A 23279-nucleotide genomic window follows, 5' to 3' on the forward strand; every position below is an offset into this window, starting at 1 on the left:
TCCACGCCAGCCGCAGGTGGGAAGGGCCTGGGATGGGGGGGCGAGGGTCTCTCGGCTAGAGGCTGAAGCTGAGTCGAGGTGCTGTCTCCTCTGTGTTTCACAGACTGTGGCTGAGCATGGAGCTGTCCCCCCGCAGTCCTCCAGAGATGCTGGAGTCCGATTGCCCGTCACCCCTGGAGCTGAAGTCAGCCCCCAGCAAGAAGATGTGGATTAAGCTTCGGTCTCTGTGAGTCCCCAGCTGAGAAAGGGGGAAAGGGAGTCTGGAGGAGGGGGTATAGCTGGGGCCGGATTGGTAAATTCTTTGGGCACACATGTTGGCAAGTGCGAGTAAACACGACCCTGACACGCGTGGCCAGACCCCATGTGCAAGGCATGTGCGGAGCAAGCCGGCTGGTTGGAGTTGCAAAGCTAAGGATTTGCCTGTGCCTTGTGGACCCCTGGTGACACACGCAGCGCAGAGAGGCTGCACAGTATGTGCAGTGTGGCAGGGCTGCATAGGGGCAGCATTCAGGAGATGCCAGGCTGACTCACACATATCCATGTGTAGGGCTGTGCAGATGTGAGACATTGCATGTGTGTGCATGGGTGTCCATGGGTCATAGAGGTGTGCAGAGCAATTGCACACAGCAGGTATAGTGCAAGGGAATACTGATGCCAACCTGTGGGTCATAGGTATCTATATCATTTGGGATTGGTAGCTTCTGCCTCCTGCATTTTACAAGGAGTTTAAGATATCCGAGCTACTCTTCTTTCATCTTTCTTGGGGCCCAGAAACTCACTGTGCATGTTAGCGATGAGGGGAACCCACCTGGAATCTAGAGGAGAAGGTGGCCCTCTGCCCACACACCTGTGGTCTGGAGAAGGAAGGATGGAGCCCCCACTTGGGAGCTGGAGGAGGGATTAGGGGTGAGAAAGATCAATTAACAGGGACAAGGTAACTGGTTTACTCAAAGCATTTTTGTTTATAAACAGTTTCCTGGGGTCTCTAAGCATAAATAGGCATATTTTCTTATTGTTGCAGGACCAGGGCATGTGGGGAGCAATAAGTGGGGAAAGGAAGGACTCATGGGTCCCATATGCCAGTCCCAGGGGAAGAAAGGAACTTTTTTTTCCTGCTCCTTGGAGAAGATTGAGTCAAAGACAAGCCATGCACCATGTTTATCTCCTAGTCAGCTACTGCCGTTGGCTAATCTCCATAGTCTGTTGATTCTTAATCAGAGAACAAGAGATGATGCCCCTTTCCCTGCGTTGACTCCACACGGCCCCAGGAAATAAACCATGAGATAGATGAGGAAATACAGTAAACATAACTCCTGGACCCAATTCCTCCTCAATATTTTCAATAATGAGCACTATTTCTGGGTTCTGGTAGAGGAAGAGGTGGGGATGGTGAGTAGGTAGATGTTTATGGTGTTTCTTTTTTTTTTTTCTCTTTAAATACTTCATCAGTGGTGGTAGGACAACACCTTTATATTGGGCAGGTGGGTCTGATTTATATGTGAGTGCTCAGAGGGGCTTTAGGGAGAACTGAGGCAGAGTGGGCAACAAGGCTTGGAATCCAAATGTGCTTCCCAATCTCTCTCTCTCGCTGCCTCTGGCCAATGCAATTTGCCAGGCTCTGTGAAGCGCAGCCTTGGAATGAGTTCTGGGATGAAGAAATGGAAAACCGGATTGAATTGATTTTTGCTGGGAGGGGCACTGGGTGATTCTTGATAGAAAACGATGCTCTGTTAATGATAACTAAGCTGCAGAGAGGGCAAGTAAAGAAGTGGTCAAAAGGCAAATAGGGGGCCTCAGGTCTATAAATGGCAGAACTCAAGGTGTCTCAGGATGGCGTCCCTATCGCACTAGTGGCTCATCATACACTTAACATTTCCTCCATTCAGGAAAAGGAATAACAGGGATAAAGAGTGTGTGTTTGTTTATTTATTTATTTATTTATTTATTTATTTATTTATTTATATTTTTTACCCGTTTCACTGCCTCTCACATCTTTCTAACCAAAAGTCTTTCCTGAAAAAAAATTGTTGTTTCCTCTTTAGTGTGAGAAGTGCTCAGTGGTGGAGGAAGACCCCAGAGGGAGGCACTGAAACCTGGAGAGAAAGGGAAGTAGACATAGCTCTCTCTCCAGAGTGCCTTTAGATGAGGTATCCTTACATGAGATTGTGGTGGACAAGGATCACCATCTTATTGATTAGAATCTTCTGATTTTCTCTCACTTCAGCAGTATGGTCCTTAAGAATGCTAGCTATGGAGCCAGTGGATAGCATAGTGGCTACATTGCTGGACTTCCACATGGCCGACTGTGGTTCGAGTCCTGGACTTGCTGGCTTGAGAATTACACTTGGCATGTGTGCGTTCATGCCCAAGATCCTGAGAGGAGAAGGGATTGTGGCATGGCCATTCCCCCTGGAGGGGGTGATTTCTCAGTTTCCCTCTCACTGTCTCTGTCTCTCTGGCAAGCACCCTAAGGCAAACACTTCTTTAAAAGAAAAGCACCAATGCTAGCTCCTTGTGATTATTTACCAGAAAAGTACTATTTTCTGATTATTAATAACGAGGAATAGATTCTCAGTCATATTTTTTCAAAGCAGAGAAAGATCTTGATTATCAAGGTAGATACCAACTTTATGGTTTACTAGATTTGACCTTGTTTGAATATTGGGGAGGCTTTGATAATCAGATGACGGGAACTAAAAGGGCTTTTACTGGGTAAGAGGACAAAGTTCTCCAGCTCGCTGGGTCAGGTAGTTTCTGAAGATGCAAAAGAGGTGTGTTTCCTTTTAAAATGGAAATATAACCCGCTCTCTCTCCCCTTCATAGGCTAGGGTGGAAAGTGATTGTTTAGTCTGGGAATAAGGAGGTAGACATGATTATCTCAGAACTGGGTACTGAATGGAGATGAAAACAGACAGAATATAGGTGTGAGTGTGTATGGTTATTCCCCTCTTCCCCCCGTAGGGTGTGTGCAATTGAGAGAGAGACAGAGAGATACCCTCACCCCTCTCAGTGAGGCATGGGTATGCTGCAATCACTTTTCTTTCATTTCTCCATCTTACCAGGATTTGGGGCACACATGCCTGTCATGTTTTTCAAGCTGCCAGTGCTAAGATTTGAACCACTGTTGTCAATGTGGGATCTGGCTTTCTCTGTGTGCACCTTGGAGCCAGCCTTATGTCTGTCTATCCTGATTCCCCTACTCATTATGTCTTATTTTTCTTCTTTACTCTTTTAATTTCCACTCTAAGACATCTAAACTCTCTGTTCAAAGAGAGTGGGCTTGGTGTTTGGCCTCTGGATAAAAACCCTACACTAATATGATTGTGCAGGGTGTTTCTTGATGGGAACACCTGCTAGGAATTCTGCTTCCTGCATTAGGACCTTGTCAAAAATTAGTTCAATATCTGGAGTACATGAACTGGACAGAATCTCTAATTGTAGGATGTTACTTCTGGCTAGCAGAAAAATTTTCCTAACTAAGCAGTCTTGAGCTGAGCTGGGAGAGGCAGCCTGGAGGTGATGGGTTGGTCAAGATGATTTTCAGCATCTCAAAACTTAAGATGAAGGATTTGACTTGCCTTCTTCTTGCTTTGGGGAATGTGGGGAGGGTCAATAGAGATAAAGGAGTTTTTCTGTTTTTTGTTTGTTTGTTTGTTTTGTGAATCAAGAAAAATGATGAGCAGAGAGTGGTTGCCATCTTCAGTTCATTCATTCTTCCAGTAACTATTTGCTGAATATCTTGACTGGGCCAGTTTGTCCACCCTATAGTGGGCCCTAGGGGTACAGTGGTGGACAAAATGGACAGTCTCTGCTCCTATAGAGCTTATAATCTGATTCAACTCTATTAAGTAGTGTGGTGAATGGGAGAGGCACCCTGTTCCTTGTTTTACTATACCTACCTAAGTGGTGAAATTCTGCCACTCTGGGTTTCTGTTTAAATTTTTTTTGGAGGAGTGGGAACCAGCAGTTAACGTAATGGCTATGTCGCTGGACTCCCACATAGTCGACCGTGGTTCGTGTCCCGGACCCGGTGGCTTAAAACTCATGCCGGGCGTGTGTGCATGCGTGCCCAAGATCCCGAGAGGAGAATGGAGGAGAAGGGATTGCGGCGTGACCATCCCCCCTGGGGGGTGATTTCTCGCTTTCTGTCTCTCTGTCTCTCTCTGTCTGTCTGGCGAGCGCACGCGCCCTACAGTGAAAATCTCTTAAAAAAAATTTTTTTTGGAGGAGTTACACACATAGGAAAAACATAGATCTGACTTCTTTTTCTCTCAGGATAGTACAAGCATCATTCTCTTCTCTCTGCTCCAGCTTCTTTTAGAATTTGACCTTCTATAGATAAACATCCCTTCTTCCTTTGGGACAATATGGGCATAACCCTTTTCTCTTCTCCTTTCCCCACAGGGTACACTCTCAGGACCCCCAAGGTCCTATGGTGTGGTTCAAGGTCATTACAGCTGAGCTAGAGCAAGGACCCAGTCGGGGGTTATTTTTGCTCATCCTTTTTCCATCAGAATTTAGTGTGGCACCTCGAACATAATAGGCACTCAATAAATTCTGTGGAATAATGGAAGAACAAATGAGTTAATGAATATACATGTATTTGTCTCAGTATGTCGCTGGACTCCCACATAGTCGACCGTGGTTCGTGTCCCGGACCCGGTGGCTTAAAACTCATGCCGGGCGTGTGTGCATGCGTGCCCAAGATCCCGAGAGGAGAATGGAGGAGAAGGGATTGCGGCGTGACCATCCCCCCTGGGGGGTGATTTCTCGCTTTCTGTCTCTCTGTCTCTCTCTGTCTGTCTGGCGAGCGCACGCGCCCTACAGTGAAAATCTCTTAAAAAAAATTTTTTTTGGAGGAGTTACACACATAGGAAAAACATAGATCTGACTTCTTTTTCTCTCAGGATAGTACAAGCATCATTCTCTTCTCTCTGCTCCAGCTTCTTTTAGAATTTGACCTTCTATAGATAAACATCCCTTCTTCCTTTGGGACAATATGGGCATAACCCTTTTCTCTTCTCCTTTCCCCACAGGGTACACTCTCAGGACCCCCAAGGTCCTATGGTGTGGTTCAAGGTCATTACAGCTGAGCTAGAGCAAGGACCCAGTCGGGGGTTATTTTTGCTCATCCTTTTTCCATCAGAATTTAGTGTGGCACCTCGAACATAATAGGCACTCAATAAATTCTGTGGAATAATGGAAGAACAAATGAGTTAATGAATATACATGTATTTGTCTCAGAGTCCAGTTCCGTCTCTGACTCTGTGGTGCGTGTGTCCCTCAGTGCAGGGGAGGGGGTAGGAATGGAGATGGAGGAAAGGGAGATGATGATGTTGTTTGAGAGGGTGATGGCAAAAGGTGTGGGGTTTGAGGACCTCAGGACAGAGCCTGGAGCTGAAGGAGTTACAGAGAGGGTGTAGAAACGATGGCGTTTGAATTGCATGAATGAGATATGTCAGGATGAAATTGTGAATGCCTGACATGTATACATATGTGTCTGGGTACGGTTGATATGCATGCCGGAGACAGTTTGTGGAAGCAGAGCACCGTGCTGTGTCTTTGTTTTTATGTTTATTTAATGGCATGTGTGATAATAAATGTGTTGGCAAGGTATGCAGTTACCTGAATACCGAAATTGCCCTAGGTGTGAGTGAGATTATGTGTGTATGTGTGTAGGTTATGAAGGGATATGCAGATTATTTTGTGTGTGTTCTTGTGACATACCCACATTTTTGACAATCTTGGGGAGATCTGGAGGGTAGGAGGAGGGACTAGCCTGGGCACCTCATTGATTTCCTCCACCTTTTGTCCTCATTTTGTATGTGCCCTGTGGAACGATCTTCTGTGGCTCTTCCCAGTTTTGAAAATCACGCTGCCATCCTCTTTTCTCTGCATATGGCTGTGGAGCTGCTGTGAAGATTACAGGATAAACTCTGGCTCCCTTGGCCCTCTAGAGAAAAGTACAATTTCTCTCAGTCCTTAGTGGGGTGATTTTTAGTGCCATTTCTCTGGATTAGTTCGTCTTCCTTTATTTCCATTTGTAGCAAAGGGAATTTCCTCCTGGGTTTTATACTCCCTTCTCCTTTAGCTGTCTTCTGTTTCTCTATTTCCTCTGTCAGCCTCATCTTGAATGAAGGTTGTGTGGCATCTCTGGGATGGCAGAGGGTGGAAAATTCCTGCAGTAAGGTGAAGGGTACGTGCAGAGATAGGGGAAATAAAATTCAGACCAAAAGAAGAACCTTGCAAACCTCTTTATCAGAGTAGGTGACTGCAGGGAGTCAGGGAGGCTGGGGACTGAGAGGGTAGTGGAAGGAAGTAGGAAACATTGGAAAATTTGAATTGGAGTTCACATTCCCACTCTACCAATGACTAGTTGTGTAATCTTGAAGTTGCATCGTCTCTTAGAGTCTCAGTTTATCATCTATATGAAAGTGGCTTTTTTTAAAAAAAAAGATTATCTAATCTTATTTATTTTTTTTCTTTTTTTTTGATAAAGTTAAATTATTATTTTGTTTGCTATGGTACACATGCATTCACCAGAGAGAGGCTGACAGAGAGAGAAAGAGAGCAAGAAGGAAAGTGAGAAAGCAAGCCACCAGGTCTGGGACTCAAACCATAGTTGGCCATGTGGGAGTCCAGCGCCTTAACCACCATGTCACCTGCCATCCCCTGAAAGTGGTTTTTAAGTGATTGGATCTGGAGCATGGGACAGCTAGCTTTGGGAAGAAGCAGGGGAATGGGAATGAATGGGTGACTATTGGCTGGGATAAGGGAGAAAGATAAAGATCCAAGAGGCAGTTTTTGTTGACTAATGGTTATCTGGAAGGGATAAGGACAGGTATCTGAGCTTAGAGAATAGAAGGCTGGGTGGGGCTAGAGGAGGGCTGTATTACAAAAGATGAGGGTCACAGAGGTTGAAAGGAATGAAAATGGTCAAACTAGAAGTGGGTGGAGTGATTGCAGTTCTGAGGCAGGGAGTGTGGGGAGCCCAGGGGTTGCAATGTGTGGATTTCAGGGGCATTGGAGAATTCACTTTGGCATTTATCCTAAGCCCCTAGGCCTAGGGGTAAAATGATCAGGTTGACACATTTTAGAAAATCTCCAAAGTCCCTTAGAACCTAAATATCACTCTGGTGACAGGAAGCAGTTTGGAAAAAGAGAGAGGAAATTCCACATTTGAGGTTGCATTTGCCATGTTTTCCCAGAGGAAGGTAAAGAAGGTTGGGGATACTGTGGGACTAGAAGGCCAGGGGAGAGGCTCAGCAGGAAGATGCCTCCCCAGGGAGTTTCAGAAATCAGTGAATTGGGTGGCTCTCTCCCAGCTCCCCACCTCCATTGATTCTCCGTGCATCCGGTCCTCGCCCCTTCTCCCCTTTTCCCCATCTTTCTCTGGGTTCTCTTCTCTACTAGGCTCCATGTTGCGTTTCTTTCTAGTCCCACTTCCTCTTTCTGTCCCTATTCCCTTTGGCTTACCTTCTCACTCTTGCTTCTTCTCACTTTTCTAGCTAGGAGCCAGGAAATCTCTGAGGCTGCCTGTCCCCACCCAGGTGTGGCTTGATGATGGTGCAGGGTCAGTCTGCTACAGGCACCCTCTGGGGCCTTCTTGGGTGTCCAGCCTTAACTCCCGTGTTCTGCAAGGCCTCTCTGTTGCCTTCACTGTGACCTCATCCTCCCAGCTCCTCTAGGGAGGAAGCCAAGTAATTGCCTTTGAATCTCTGAGGGCTGTTTTTCTCAGGTACGGAAGTTGAGTAGCTATTTTCCAACTCTCTTCAGGACAGCAGCAGAGAAAGAGGGACAAATTCAGGGCAGCAGGTGGGGTGGAGGTGAGACAACTGGGAAGAGTTGAAATGTTAGATAATGAGATTGTCCCCAAAGGGAGGAAGACTAAATAGTCTAAGAGAATTCTGGGAAGAGGATTCTGGGAAGGGGCATAGGTGTAATTTGAGGGGATTAGGGGAAGGATTCGGAGAAGGGTTACTGAAAAGGGAAAAGGAGAAACCCGGGTTGTTATTCCTTCAGTGCAGGGAGTCCTCAGTGCCAGGGCTCTTACTTTCTGCCCTGTTATCCCTCAGTTCTTACCACTGCTCCTCCCTTCACTCCTGCAGCGTTTATGGTGCTCATCTCTGTCAGGAAGAAAACATCAGGCTAGGATTCTTCGTCAGCATCTCAGTCCTGGCAGAGGTTCACTGAGGGAGCTGTGATAGGGTTTTGGTAGAGAAGCGGGCTTGGTTGGGGAAGGGCCAGGGTATATCCAGAGTGAGGTCTGGGGGCAGAGGGCTAGAAAAGACCTAGAAAGGGGGGCTTCAGGTGGTACTGTTGGCTAGAGCTGGGTTCCCAGGTCAGTTGATTCCACAGCTGCAACGAGAAGTCAGACTTGCAAATAATTATGGTGACTGCAGTGGGCTGATTAGACTGCCAGCTGGTGTTGGCACCATTTCGGCTGGGAAAGGAGCTTGACTTGCTGGGGGTGGGGGTGCTAAGTGATTCTCTGGTAGGCAGGACCTGGGGGCTAGGGAAGTCTCTCCTTTCTGTTTCTTGGCTTCCCGGCTCCCCTGCTTATCAGCTCTTGCATATCTAGGTTGGCACCATCTCCCTAGTCCTCTCCTCCATGCCGTTTGGAAATTTCTTGGGGCCTGGTCTCAGCACACATGCCAACAGGGTTGCCAGGCTCCCTAACACTGACCATCTTTCTACCAAGCAGTAGCTTTAGAAATCCCAATCTGAAAGATACATAGTAACTCAAATTGCTCTAGACTCACCTTAAAGACTTCTCTGTTTCTCCTGTTTGCTCCCCTCCTGCTCTTTTAAATGCCAAGAAAATCTGCTGTTCTTTTTTTTTTTTTTTTTCCTTTGAGAGTTTTTTGCTGTAGGGTGCTACGCTCGCCAGAAAGAGAAAGGCAGAAAGGGAGAAATCACCCCCTGGGGGATGGCCATGCTGCAATCTTCTATTCTCTTCTTGGGATTCTGGGCATGCACACACACGCACCCGTGAGTTTAAGCCACCAGGTTTGGGACTTGAACCACGGTCGACCACATGGGAGTCCACTTGCATAGCCATTATGCCAACTGCTGGTCTCGAAAATCTGCTGTTATTTTGACTGCAGCAAATGGATTGAAGATAGACTTGCAGGAGAACTTCCTGGAAAGTTCATGGAGGTTAGAATGTGACCTTCCTCTGATAAATATGAACTCCCTCACCCTCATTTAGGCAGAAGGTTATTGCTTATTTGGGGAAGCAGAGAGTCAGTCAGAAAGGATACACTCTGAAACTAAGGAAGAGAGACCCAGGCATCCTACCTCCCTAGTGCCTCCAACCTAGGCCCTAAATCAGAGACACAAAAGGTTACAGAGGAGGATACTGATGCCCAGAGATACAGTTGGTCAGGTGGTGGGGATGGGAGAGCAGCCCTGGGACCAGACCCAAATCTAGCTCCACTGCCACCCCATCACACCTGCAGGCAGTCTCTTGCCAGGCTTCCAACCACTTTTCCATCCCAGGCTGCCTTCCACATCTGTTAGGTCCCCTGGAAGCAGGACATCTGCTGGCGACATCTGTTGGGGTGTAATTTGAAGGGCTGGTGGGGTGGTCCATGTGGAAGTAGTTAATGAGCAGAATTAAACAGTGCAGGGAGGGGGGAGAAGACGGGCAGACAAGTGAACCAGAGAAAGAATGAGTTCTTCTGGACTGGATCCTGGGAGCCTCCTTTCCCTTTTACCTTCCTCTGACCTTCTTGCCCCCCTACCCTCATAATTTCTCTAGGTCTCAAGGGCTGAAGTCTGAGGGAGAGGTGATTCATTTGTGTGTGGGATTGGGAGTTGGGACACCTAGATTCTTATTAGTCTGGACTAAGGCTCAAGATGTTGAGCTTGTTCCCTTCCTCATGTGGCTTATTCTGGACTGTCGCTAGGAACACCTGTTAGAAATGGCTTCTGGTCAGGAGGCAGAGGGAGAGTTGCCTTCAGACACAGGCATAGATGGAAGCAGATTCCCCCGGTCCCAGGCTCTATACACTTCCTCTACATTTTTCCAGACTTTCTTCTGTAGTGCCTTTCACATCTTCCTTCCTGCCCCTGTAGTACCCCTGCCCTCTCACTCATCTCCCTCCACTCCTGTTTCTGTCCTTCCCTCACTATGTCCCTGGGTAGTACTTCCTGCCCTCTTCCTCCACTCCCTCCACTCTCCTAGTTTCTGTCCTTCCCTCATTTTGTCCCTGAAGATAGTCTTCCTTAGGCCCTGTCCCATACCCTCCTCCTTTCCCCCGGCTCCTCTGTCCAATGCCTAGAGATCTTTCACCACTGCTGTCATGTCAACCTGAGGCCTGCCGCCTCTCACCATGGTACCCTAGCTCTGCCACCAGGGGGGCTATTTTTATCTCTGGAGCCACCCCCGCCACTATGCCCAGCCAGCTGCCAGAATTGGGGCTGCTTGTATAGCAATGGGAAGCCAGGGCAGTGAGGGGAGCAGGGAGGCTTGGATGAGGTGGAGAGCTAGGCGTTCTTGGTTTCTGCAGCTATATGCTCTGCATGTTCCCTAGACTCTGCTCCCACTGCCTCCCTGGCCCTGTGGAATAAGAAGCCACAGAGAAACCCTAGACATCTGGAGTGGTGCTGGTAGCGAGACCAGAGCTTTTCTACAAAATAGTCCAGGTGCCATGTGGAGTCTCAGTGGAAAATGAGGGGTTCTGAGTATAAGGATGGACATATGGTACTTTGTTTATGGAGAACTCTTAATGATTACTTGCTGAGCTAAGTAAATAAAGGATTAGAGTATATAACAATCCTTTGCATTCCTGTATCATTTTGTAGTTCCCAAGGTGCTTTTATATATCTCATGAGGTCCTTGTGAAAATTCTGTGAAACATGTATTGTTTACCCATTTTACAGACAAGGAAATTGGAGTTTAGGGTAACTTGTCCAAGGTCATCCCTAGAAATAAAGTCTAGGCCAAAGTCTGATTTTTCTTTTCTTTTCTTTTCTTTTCTTTTTTTTTCTCTTTTTAAGATATTTGCCATAGGGTACATGTGCTGCTGGAAAGAGAGACAGAGATAGAGGGGAAGTGAGAAATCACTCCTCAGGGGAAATGGCAATGTTGCAATCTCTTCTCCTGTATTTTCCTGTCAGGAGTTTGGGAACACACACACTCTCTTTCCTGGCGTGTAGCTCAAGCTGCTGGGTCTGGGACTTGAACAGTGCTGTTGGCCATGGGGGATCCAGTTCCTTAACCACCATGCTACCTGTTGGCCTGAAAGTCTCCTGATTTTAAATCATGCATTCTATTAGACTGAGATGATTTCCTTGGTTCATTCAGTCTTTGAGATTTTGGACCCTCAAGATCAGCTAGTTAATCTACTTCACCTCCACCTACCCCACTTGTTTGACCAGAGGCAGAGTATCTCATCTTTTGTTCCCTATCCCAACTCCTATTTTTCAGTGCAGGATGGGGAAAGCTGAGGATGAGCAGGGAAAGGAGGCATTATGGTTGGGCTCCTTTCTATTTTTGAGCTAAATTAAAGGGCTAAAAGAAAATCCATACTAGATCCTTTCCTAGGGCCATCATACCTATGTCCTGCCTCCCAATCAGATAACATAGTCTCCTTAGCTAAGACAGAAGTAGAATGTGTGGTGTGTGTATATATGAGGGTAATTGTATATATGTGAATTTCTACTCACCCCTCCTCACAGGAAGCGAAGGTGGTTAACCAGTATCGCTTCTAATATGGAATTGTTAATAATAGTAGTAGGAGGGCCAGCAGATGGCGTGGTGGTTAAGGGTACTGGACTCCCACATGGCCAACCACGGGTCATGTCTCAGAACTGGTGGCTTGCTTTCTCATTTTCCCTCTCTCTTTCTCATTCTGTCCTTCTCTGGTCAAATTAAAATAAATAAATAAAGTTAAATAAATAATTCTTAAAAAAATAATAGTAGTAGGCTAGACTAAGTGATACAGCATGTATATTTGTGGTGAGCAGTCATTTGTCTAGCCAGCTTTGGTTCTATTGGGCAAGAGAGCAGAGTAACAGACAAGATACCCTCTCCAAGGCTTTTCTAGTCTAAGAAATCTCAACCTTTCAGTGGGTGCCTGGTTGGCTAGGGTTGCAGGGCCTGGAGTGAGGTCACAGATGAAGGCTGCGAGCTGGCCTGGCTTGGAGGTTGTTAACATTCCAGGTTGGGTGCTACCACTCGCCCCCACTCCCATCTTTCCAAGCAAGCATGTCCACAGAACAGGCCAAATGAGTTATCTCCTCATCCCCTGGGTAGCAGTTCTAGAAATGACCCTGGGTCTAATCCTTTCCCTCTAAAATCATTAATCATCTTGTGGTGGGGAGGATAGTAGTGGGGCACAGAGCAAAAGAGATGACTTCAGAGAGGGTCGATTCTTCCTTCCAGCTCGGCGGCAGCAGCCCTGCTTCACAGCTAACAGTTCACCAGAAGAACGACCTGAAGATATTTAACTTCCATTCCTCTTGTTGTTGAAGCCCATTTCCACTTGTCCAAGTACTCAGTGAAGCTGAGAAAGAGCAGCTTCTGAAACTTCATTTGTTTTTAATCCTTCAACGTTTTGGCACAGTGGCAAACTAATTTCTCTTTGCTTTGAGGGATGGGGTGAGGGAGAAGACTTCCCGTCATAAAATCCTAGCTCGTGGCCTGTTTCTTCTCTTTTCCCTTTCTCCTATCATAGTCCTCCCCACTAGTCCTTATTCTTCGTTTCCACGGCATCCCCGACTGTAGACTTCAAATTAAGGAGATTAGACATTGGGAACACTTCACAGGACGCGTTTGGCTTCACCACGGCCTCCTCTCCACTCCGCCTCTTTCCTATTGGCCCCACCCAACCCCTCGGCTGACCAATCGCGGTTCCAAAGTACTTGTATGGCTGATGTCATCTCCCAGCCAATCAAGAGGCGTCCTGAGGTCGTGTGCGCACGCCCAGCCCACTTCGCTCTGCAGAGGCTGGGCTCTTTCCACCCCAAGCTGAATGAGAGCAAAGTCTGGAAACAGCCGACGGGTGTCCTGGGCCTGGCTCTTCTTGGGCTCCTCTTTTGGCCTCTTTGAAACATCACTTCTCTACCTCTGAGCAGTATTGGCCTCTCTAGTTAATTGACGGTTTTCACCTGATTCCTGTTTTACAGACGAGAAAAATGGGGCTGGGCGTGTTCAAGAAATTTGACCAACCTCTTGGTTTCTATGAAATTGAGCAAGTTCTGACTCTTGCTTGTTTGAGGGCAGCTGTTAAGGGTCTCTAATTAAGCATCCCCTGACTCCTAGCTTCAGCAAGCCCCTCCCTTACGGTTCCTAATTCTCTGTGGGAAGTTCATTCTCCTGCCTTTCTTCCACTCTTCCAGGTGGGTTATAACTCATTTTGAAGAATGACCCTGAAAAAAGACCTTGAGAGGGAGCCCAATCTGCCTAGTCCCTCTGGGACCATGAAGGCTAGAGCCCCGGGGGCTGTGGTGGGGCGGGGTGAGGTGGGGGGGAAGTCTTGCTGGGCCCTACCCTTCCCACTGCAGACTTCTCTGCAGCTACAGACTCAGAGTGGTTTCTTTGTCCTACACTCTTAAGCCTCCTGCTAACCCCGAAGAGGAGCCCCACCTCCTCAGAGCATGGTGGGGCTGGGTGAGGTGGAGGGGGAAGTCTTGGAGGGCCCTTCCCTTCCCACTGCAGACTTCTCTGCAGCTACAGACTCAGAGTGGTTTCTTGTCCCTACACTCTTAAGCCTCCTGCTAACCCCGAAGAGGAGCCCCACCTCCTCAGAGCAAGGGGCCGGCCTATGCTATTTCTGTCCTTTCTGGGATTCTTCTGAGAAAAGATTCTTGTTTTCAGTCTGATTCAGATGTGAAACTTTTCCCGCAGCCTCTCACCCAGTTCCTGTAGACTGGGTCTCTGCCTCATCACTCCCTTCTTCCTCCAGCCAGGCCCATCCAGTTCCCCACCTCAAAGTTTTCTTTGGTCAGTTGCTCAGCTCTGCTCGGACCTGGAGGAGAAAGTCAGGGGCCCAAGAGGGAGTTGCTCTCCCTTCCGGGCCCCCAGAGCTCCTAGGGTCAGCATTTTGATACTCAAAAGTAGGAAACTGCTTCCCATGGCAAACCCTGTTCCTGTTCAGAGGAGTCACCTCCAGGGCCCCATCCTCAGGTAGGTGCCAGGGATGAAGGAGGAGAGGGTGGAGAGGAGAAATGCTGGCTGGTTGCTTGTGGACTCACCAGTTGTAGTTTGGTGCAAGGGAGAGAGCAAGAACTGGTAGCTCCCATGTTTTGTGGGCCTACTTCTCCACTTTCACTCCAGCCATCTTGTTCTTCACCTTAGTCTCCTTCTGTTTCCATCTTCCTTTCCTACTGAATTTTTTTTTACTTCTTCTTCCCTCCCCCCCCCCTTTTTTTTGTTGAGGGGAGAAGGGGCTGGAGTAAAAACCGGGAAACTGCTAGACAAATCCTGAAGGAGCTGTAACACTTCCCTTTCCTTTTCCCTTTTCTTCTTGACCATGGCAGGTGTCTAAGCAGTGTTCCCACTTCTCTCTTTCATGGCCTCCAGTGTCCTTAGGACCTCACATTCCATCTTAAGAACCCAAACTGCAAATAGCTTCAGGCTGCTGTCCTGTCTGAAGCCCCTTACTTAAAGCGATATTTTGGGAAGTGTGGGTGCTGGAAGTAGTAGCAAGGAGCTTTGGAAATCTCCAGAACTTGGTCATGAGTTGATCCAAAGAAATGAGCTGGTGGGGACGGGGGGAGCTGAGCTCTTCTGAGTTGTCTGGGTTAGCACTGCCAAAATCCTCTTTCTCAGCTGACTTGGAGCTAGGAGAGACTGGGGCCTTCCAGGGGTCAGGATCCTAGGTGTTTCCCATAGTGCAGGGACTGAAGGTAAAAGGGAGAGAAGTGGTGAAATGGGGTACTGATGGAGGTGGTAGAAATGTTGGGGGAAGCTTCCAGTTTTCCTTAGGACTAAATGAGGATTGGACAGGGTTGAAATCTCATTCTACAGAGGAAGGGACCATTCCTGTGGCAGATTCTCTGAGGGCCAAACAAGAGGGGGGTGGATTAAAACCGGTATGGGAGGGACCAGCCGTTTGTGTAATGGCTATGTCGCTGGACTCCCATGTAGTCTACCGCGGTTCCAGTCCTGGACCCAGTGACTTGAACTCATGCCAGGCGTGTGTGAATGCGCCCCCAAGATCCCGAGAGGAGAATGGAGGGGAAGGAATTGTGGCGTGGCCATCCCCCGGGGAGGTGATTTCTCGCTCTCTGTCTCTCTCTGGCTTTCTGGCAAGCGCACGTGCCCTATAGCAAAAACCTCTCCAAAAAACAAACAAAAAAACCGTTATGGGAGGAGAAGAAAGGCTTTCTGCAGAATAGTGAGGTGTAGACCGTGAGTGAGTCTGGGGAGAGACTAACTCTGAAGGACACTAGAGTAAGAGAAGTCAGATAGTAGTGGCCTGTGTGTTAGTGTGTGCTGGGGTGGAGGTGACAGTGTTTGCCTTTAGAAGGGTGCAGTTCAGCACCTGGATCTTTTCAGCTTCCTGAGTCCAGGTCCTCTTCTCAGACTCCTCATTTATCAAATTTATTCTTCAATCTTTCTTTCCCTCCCTGCCCCTCTCCTTCGGGTGTCTGGACCATGTTTGGTTCATATTTCAACAGAAGCTATACAAGAGCTCCTGGACAACATCTAGCGGTGAGGGAAGGGGGAACTTGGAAGGAGGTGCATGTTGAAAGTCAAACTATAACCTCACTCTCCTCTCTAGACTTGTCATTAGAATTTCAGAAACCCTGGCTGAGAAATCTCAGTTGTGAGCTCTGGGAGACAGCCTCACACCCGATTAATCTTCCTCCTTTCCGTTTTATTTATTTAATGAATATTTTCTGAGCATGTACTGTGTTTTGAGTATGGAGGCCAAGATAAACCAGTGGCTGCAGTGTCATCGAGACACACTATCTCCTATGGACTGACCGATACTAACCGTTGAGGTTGGATTGACTGACTCTGAAGAAGCCGTGGTGGAATGGGAATGGGTTCTGGCCTCTCTCCAAGTTAAGTACACGATTGGACTTGTTTTACCCTAACACCTTTGTCATTTGGGAACACAGGTAGGTACCATTAGAGTTGTAGGCCTTGCCAACCGACTGAGATAGCCAAGTATGTGGCCTGGACAAGTCACCTTAACCTTCCTTGTAAGGTACTTGTGAGGGTCAAGTAAGGTTTGTAATTTTTTTTTTTGGGGGGGGGAGGTTTTCGCTATAGGGCGTGTGCGCTCGCCAGACAGACAGAGAGAGACATAGAGACAGAAAGCGAGAAATCCCCCCCCAGGGGGGATGGCCATGCTGCAATCCCTTCTTCTCCATTCTCCTCTCGGGATCTTGGGCACACACGCACACGCGCCCGGCGTAAGTTTAAGCTGCTGGGTCCAGGCCTTGAACCACGGTCGACTACGTGGGAGTCCAGCGACATAGCCATTATGCTAACTGCTGGTCCCAGGTTTGTAATTTTTTTAAAAAAGAATGATTTAATTTTATTACTATTTTAAAAATTTGCTGTTGGACACATGTGCTCATGAGAGAAAGAGAGAGGAAAAGCGAGGGACCAGCAGATGGAGTGATGGTTACATTGTTGGACTCCCATGTGGTTAATTGCAGGTGGAATCCCAGACCTGGCAGCTTGAACTCATGCTGGGCGCGTGTGCGTGCGTGCCCAAGATCCTGAGAGGAGAATGGAAGAGAAGGGATTGCGGCATGGCCATCCCCCCTGGGGGACCGATTTCTCGATTTCTATCTTTCTGTCTCTCTGTCCTTCTGGCAGGCGCTCGCACCCTATAGCAAAAACCTCTCCCCAAAAGAAGAAGAGAAAAAAAAAAGTGAGAAAGAAAGATGTCCCATCTGAAACTTGAATTATGGCCAGCCGTGTGGAAATTCAGTTTTAACCACTGTGCCACTTGCTGGCCCCTAGGTTTGTAACTGTAATGGATAGAGATCGCTTTGCTTTCTTTTTTCTTTTTTATGTAAAAGACCATTTCTTCTCTTAGACGGCTTCCTCCATCCAAATTAAACTCGCTCTTCTCTGCCTGGTCTTGGGATAGAGTGGCTGGCACTTGTTGCCTTTCAAAGGAGTGTGGTGTGACTTAGATGGGGTCAGTAGTGATGCTGCTGGTTAATTCCTAGTCGCATCACATTATGGAAATCCTTTTTATTTGCTAGCCCTTTTACATATATTGTCATTTAATCCAACTAATAGCCGTGTAAGGCTGGCGTATTATCATCCCTACTGGTTACAGATGAGGACATCAGGGCTTTAAAATAAAGGCTCTCAAACTGTAGCATGAATTAGATTCATCTGGGGTGTTCATTAAAAGTGCAGATTCCCAGGGCCAGCAGATGGCATAGTGGATATGTCACTGGACTCCCACATGACTGACTGTGGTTTGAATCCCAGGCCTGGTGGCTTGAAAATCATGCCAGGCGCGCGCGTGTGTGTGTGTGTGTGTGGCCAAAATCCCAGAAGGAGACTAGAAGACAAGAGATTGTGGTGTGACCATCCCCCCGTTGTGGGTGATTTCTCACTTTCCCTGTCACTTAGTCTGTTTGTCCCTCTGTCTGTCTCTCTCTCTCTTATTTGCTCTCTGGCAAGCACATTTGCCTAAGGCAAAAGCCTCTTAAAAATGCAGATTCCCCGAACCATACTGTTAGAAATTTTGGTTCAACAGGTGTGGAGTGAGACCTTGGGGAGGAGCAGAGGTATAGAAATATATATTTAAGTTTGTTTATTTCTTCAAACACACACACACACACACACACACACACACACACACACACACATTCCCAACAGGGGCCTCATGCTGTAATCCACTCTAGGCTCTGTCAGATCAGATCGCAGGTATATGCACGTGCTTGCTCACTATGTACAGGGAGGTTTCTGGAAGTGAACTTGCAATCTTCTCATGTGAGTTTGGTCTTGCAGAGCATTGAGTTACTGCTGTGCCACTGTCTGATCCCTGGAATGTCTCGCTCGCTCTATATATTATGCATTTCTTTTAAGAGAGATTTTTTTTTTGCTATAGGATATGTGTGTTTACTGGAGAGAAAGAGAGATAGAGACACTGAAAGTGAGAAATCACCCTGCAGGGGGATGGCCATGCTGCAATCACTTCTCCTCCATTCTCCTCTCAGGATTTTGGGCATGCACGCACATGTGTCTGGATTGAGTTTTAAGTCACTGGGTCCAGAACTTGAACCTGCAGTTGATTATATGGAAGTCCAGCAATGTAACCATTACACCATCTGCTGGTCCCTGGAATCTGTATCTTTAATATGTATCCAAGGTGATTCTGATGCTGGCGTTTGACAGGCCACATTTTGATAAAGACTGATTTAGTGATTTGCCCAAGAGTTTACAGCAGGAAATAATAGCTTTGAATACAGAATTCTTGCCTCCCAGGCCCTTGCTTGAGCTGCCTCCTTAGCCTTGATTTCTGCATTAAATTGGAGATAACAGTTCCTTCCCTAACTCCCTCCCTCGTAGGCCCATTGTGAGGATAAAATGAGATAATGTAGGAGAAAGCTTTTAAAGGGTAGAGCTGGCACCATTGTTAGTGATTATGCGAATACATGCAAATGAGCACCCGTGGGTGTGGCTGTTCACTTTGGGAGCTGTGCTGAGATGTGTGTTTCAAGAGGTGGGTTGAGGAAAAACTGGATAACTTTGGCGGTAGGCATTGACCCCTGGAGGCAGAGTTTTGGATTGTGAAAAGAACTGAAGCAACTGGAAGGTTAGGGCTGGGGTGGGAATCTGAGGGCGTGATGGGCTTATAGGCAATAGAAGAGGCCTTTCATTATTTTTTGGGTTGTATGACTCCAGACTTGAGAGCCCCTGGCCATCGGCGGTCCAGGAAAGGGAGGCCCCTGCTTGTGTCTGTGCCTAAGGGCAGAGCACACGCCTTTGTTCTGTAATCTCTGGGTCAGTTGTCTGGGAAATACTTACTACTTCAGAGACTCTAGCTTATTTGGCTGGGAAAATCTTTTATGACATCTAGCTTCTAGTCTTCCCCCCTAACGAAGCCTGAACTGGGCCTGAGCTGGGCCCGAGCTTTACTAAAATCCTCTTGCTTGTTAAACAACCCTGTTTCTACCTGGAGACAGAGCAGCAGGAAGCTGAAAGTGAGATCTGAAGACAGCTCACGAGGAGATTTCAGTACCGTCCTCTAACTTCTTTACTCTCTCATTTCTGTGCCTTTCCCTTCTGCCCCATTTGTTTTCAGATGTGTCGGTCAGGACTGCTGGGCCCTGAGGTGAGAGTTGGCCTGTGACGCTTCCTGGGGCTGGCTATTTTGAGCACCCCTATTCCAAAGCTGCTGAGACCCTAGGATTCTAAGGCCACTTCTGTTCAGGACTGCCATTGTTCAAAAAAAAATCCCCTGGCATCCCTGGGAACGGATGCTAATTTCAGCCTCTGGTCCCTGACTCACTCTTTTCTTCCCTGACTCATAGGGTGACCCTGGGCTTTTGAAGCCCCTCTCAGTGGGGAATTGTGATGGTCATCATTTCATCTCTCCTCATCCCCACTTGATTTTAGATGGGGTAGAGCAGGGCTTGAGAAAAGAACTAGAGGGAGGGGGATGTTTAACTGCTTTCTTTAAAATCACATCTAAAGGCAGGGAGTTTTGTTTTATAAATGCCTGAGCTGGACTTGGCAGACTTCTAAGAGGCCTCCTAGTTAATTACCAAGCCCCAGAATTGATAAGTACAAGACAGGAGGAGATTGACCCTCAGGTAAGCATCTAGTGAGTCAGACCCCACTTCTTTTGCTCTGGTGGGGAGGGAAGCTTCAGCTGGGACAGAGGCAGTCCCAGAGGCTGGGTATGGTTCTCTCTAGTGCAAGACTGGGGAGGCAGGGGTTAATCCTGCTTTGTCCTGGTTGATGGATTCTGGAATCATAATCCATTAGCTCTGCCTTCATGGAGTGAGGCCAGGGGAAAGCATTCAGATGAGTCTTTGTTCTGTGTCTTTACTACCCTTGCCAGTGACAGAGGGGCTGTGGGCATGGACCCTTCTTACCCAGGACCAAGAGACAGGAAAGAATCTTGGGGGCTATTTTGATTGCTGCTAACCCCAATGTCAGAGGGGGACAGTAGGAGAATAAGCAGTTTCTGCTCTTAGTTATTCAGACTATGAAATGGATCCTTCTCAAAACATCATCCCAGGGGCGTGTACCCACCTAATTTTGCTCTTAAACAAGAGCATACAGGAAACACTAACTAAAGGGGAGGTGTTGAGAGGATGATGGCTATGGATGGTGGAGTCAAGCAACCCTGGGGTTAAACTTCAGGGATGAAAACACTTGATATAGGTTATGGCACTAGCTGGAAATGAAAAAATTATTTTTTTTGGAGAGGTTTTTGCTACAGGGTGCATGCACTCGGCAGAGAGACACACAGAGAGAGAGACAGAAAGTGAAAAATCACCCACCAGAGGGGATGGCTATGCCGCAATCCCTTCTCCTCCATTCTCCTCTCAGGATCCTGGGCGTGCACGCACACGCGCCCGGCGTGAGTTTAAGCCACTGGGTCCAGACTTGAACCACATGGGAGTCCAGCAACATAGCCATTACGCTAACTGCTGGTCCCTGGAAATGAAAAATATTAACTGCTGTTATTATAAATGCTAGAATTATTAACTATTTACAAAAGACTGAGAGTGTTTCTGTAAAATGTATCCTATTGGAGGGTAGCCTGTTCTCGTGACAAGGTGACAAGCAGGATATATATCTGTCCTTGCCCCCTACAGGCTGCGCTACATGGTGAAGCAGTTGGAGAATGGAGAGGTGAACATTGAGGAGCTGAAGAAAAACCTGGAGTACACAGCTTCTCTGCTGGAGGCTGTCTATATAGATGAGACACGGTGAGAGGTCTGCAAAAACACAAGGAGAAAGATATCAGATAGACACTGAGTTTCAGAGAGAGGAGTAAGGTTCCCTCAACATAGAGATGGATGTGTGACAGGGACAGAGACAGGAAGAAAGAAAAGGCAGGGCAGTTATAAAGAGCTGCGGATAGAAATATTGGCAGAGATACAGAGGCAGAGGACTAGGCAAAGAGATGCAGAGAGAACAACAAACAGACACCAGGAAGGAGAGGGATTCGACTTTTTCAGAGTCAGAAGGGACCTTAAAGCTCAGCTTAGTCCTAACTTTCTCAGTGTGGAATACATAGAGACCTGAGCTGCCCATCTATGGGAGCTACTGATTACAGTGCTTGAAACACGGCAGGTAGGAATTGAGTTGTAAAATACACACTGGATTTCAAAGACTTAGAAAAAAGTATGTACACTGTCACATGGATATATTTTATATTGACCTCATGTTGAAAAGATAATATTTGGAGGTATTGTTTAAAATAAAATTTATCATTAAAATGAATTTTGTCTGTCTTTACCTTTCTAATGTGGCTACTAGAGAATTTAAAATTTCATATAGGCAACTTGCATTGTATTCCTGTTGGACAGTGCTGCTCTGTAGCATCCCTGACAGATGGCATTCCACTGCCTGCTTCAACACTGCTGTAGTTGGGATGTCACTTCCTGTAGCGGTGACCTGCTGCATTCTTGGAGACATTAAATAGAGTTGCAGAAATAAAGAGATAGAGCAAAAGAAAGAAAGAGGGTTGGCGAAAGAGGTTGAGAGAGTTGGCATGAGAATTACGAAGTGTAGGGTGTGGCTAGGTACAGGGCACTTGTCTGTAGAAGCACCTGCCATCTTTCCTCTGTGACTCCCCTTCTGGGGTCTCAGGCAAATCTTGGACACTGAAGATGAGCTTCAGGAGCTGCGGTCAGACGCCGTGCCTTCGGAGGTGCGGGACTGGCTGGCCTCCACCTTCACCCAGCAGGCCCGGGCCAAAGGCCGCCGAGCAGAGGAAAAGCCCAAGTTCCGAAGCATTGTGCATGCTGTGCAGGCTGGGATCTTCGTGGAACGGTGAGATTTGCCCACACTTGACCTCCCTCTGCTCTAGCAGTATCTCTCCTTTCCAGCCACCCTTGTCTTCCATCACCTCACCTGTCTTATGATCCCACATGCCTCTGGCTCACCCTGTAGCCACACCTGGCCAGACCTTTGACTTAGACTTACTTTCACTAATCTTTCTTAGGATGTTCCGGAGAACATACACCTCTGTGGGTCCCACCCATTCCACTGCAGTCCTCAATTGTCTCAAGGTGATTCCTGGGTTTTGGGGAAAGAGGAGAAGGTTGGGGAATGGAGTAGCATTGGGATCTCCAGGTGGTTTATGGTGTAATTTTTACTTTTATTTTTTAACTGATGTTCCCATGTTCCTCAAAATAGCCTTTGCCCACTTTAAGCCACCGGGTCTGGGACACGAACCGTGGTCGACTACATGGGAGTCCAGCGATATAGCCATTACGCCAACTGCTGGTCCCTAGCCTTTGCCCACTTTAGAGGCAAAGCCCTGCCTTTTCATCTCGCTCATACTGAGAGCTATTTGGGAAGATAGAGACCCAATTACCACCTCTTTGTTTACCTGCTTCTCAAGTCTCTGTAATGATTAGAAAGTCCTTAATTTTTTTTCCTAATTGCCAGAGGGTACATGGACTGGTCAGAGAAAGAGACAGAAACAGTGAGACAGAGATAAAGGGGGAGAAAGCACCTTCCAATGGAGCATAGTCTTCTATGCTCTTCTCTATTCTCTATCCTCCTGGGATTTGGGGCACGTGAGTGTGTGTGTGTACCCGCACACACACACACCCAGTATGTTTTTCAAGCTGCTGGGGCAGAGACTTGAATTTTGGTTAGCCATGTGGGATCCAGCTCCCTTAACCACAAGTCTATGGGGCTGTCTTGGGAAGTCCTTGAAGTCGAACTTCTACCCTTGCTACTGCTGAGCAACTCTCTTTGGGAGCTTCCTGCCTCCCAGAGTCCATTGTTTCTCCACAGAACCTGGACCTCTGGTGCTTTGACGTCTTTTCCTTGAACCGGGCAGCAGATGACCACGCCCTGAGGACCATTGTTTTTGAGTTGCTGACTCGACATAACCTCATCAGCCGCTTCAAGGTTGGGTAGTCTCCTCCCTCTTCCTCCAGGCAGGATTCCCTACTCCCCTGGTTCTTGGTCTGAAATTCTCAACAAGTAGATTCCACAGGTTCCCTCACTTAGACTTAACATCAGGGAAGTCTCCCCAGGCCCTCAGTCAGCCTTTCTTTCTCTTGCTGTAGTCCTAGCTTTGAACTCCATCAATTGCTTTCTGACAGAAGATTCTGTCTGCAACTGTCTAGTATGGGGTTCTACTCTCTTT

At 47.4% G+C, this 23279-nt stretch overlaps 1 protein-coding gene across 1 annotated transcript in view; it reads left to right on the forward strand.

Annotated features, from left to right (window-relative positions):
• Positions 1-6: 6 nt before the first annotated feature.
• PDE1B (phosphodiesterase 1B) overlaps positions 7-23279 on the forward strand; it is a 33272-nt gene continuing 9999 nt past the window's right edge. The window contains exons 1-6 of the mRNA XM_006169115.3: positions 7-16; positions 104-226; positions 20764-20877; positions 21764-21946; positions 22119-22185; positions 22922-23038. Of these exons, the coding sequence (XP_006169177.1) occupies positions 117-226; positions 20764-20877; positions 21764-21946; positions 22119-22185; positions 22922-23038 (591 nt within the window). The 5' untranslated portion in view covers positions 7-16; positions 104-116. The remainder of the gene's footprint in view (positions 17-103; positions 227-20763; positions 20878-21763; positions 21947-22118; positions 22186-22921; positions 23039-23279) is intronic.

Source organism: Tupaia chinensis, unplaced genomic scaffold, assembly GCF_000334495.1.
Source record: "Tupaia chinensis unplaced genomic scaffold, TupChi_1.0 Scaffold146740_1, whole genome shotgun sequence".
Classification (NCBI taxonomy): domain Eukaryota; kingdom Metazoa; phylum Chordata; class Mammalia; order Scandentia; family Tupaiidae; genus Tupaia; species Tupaia belangeri.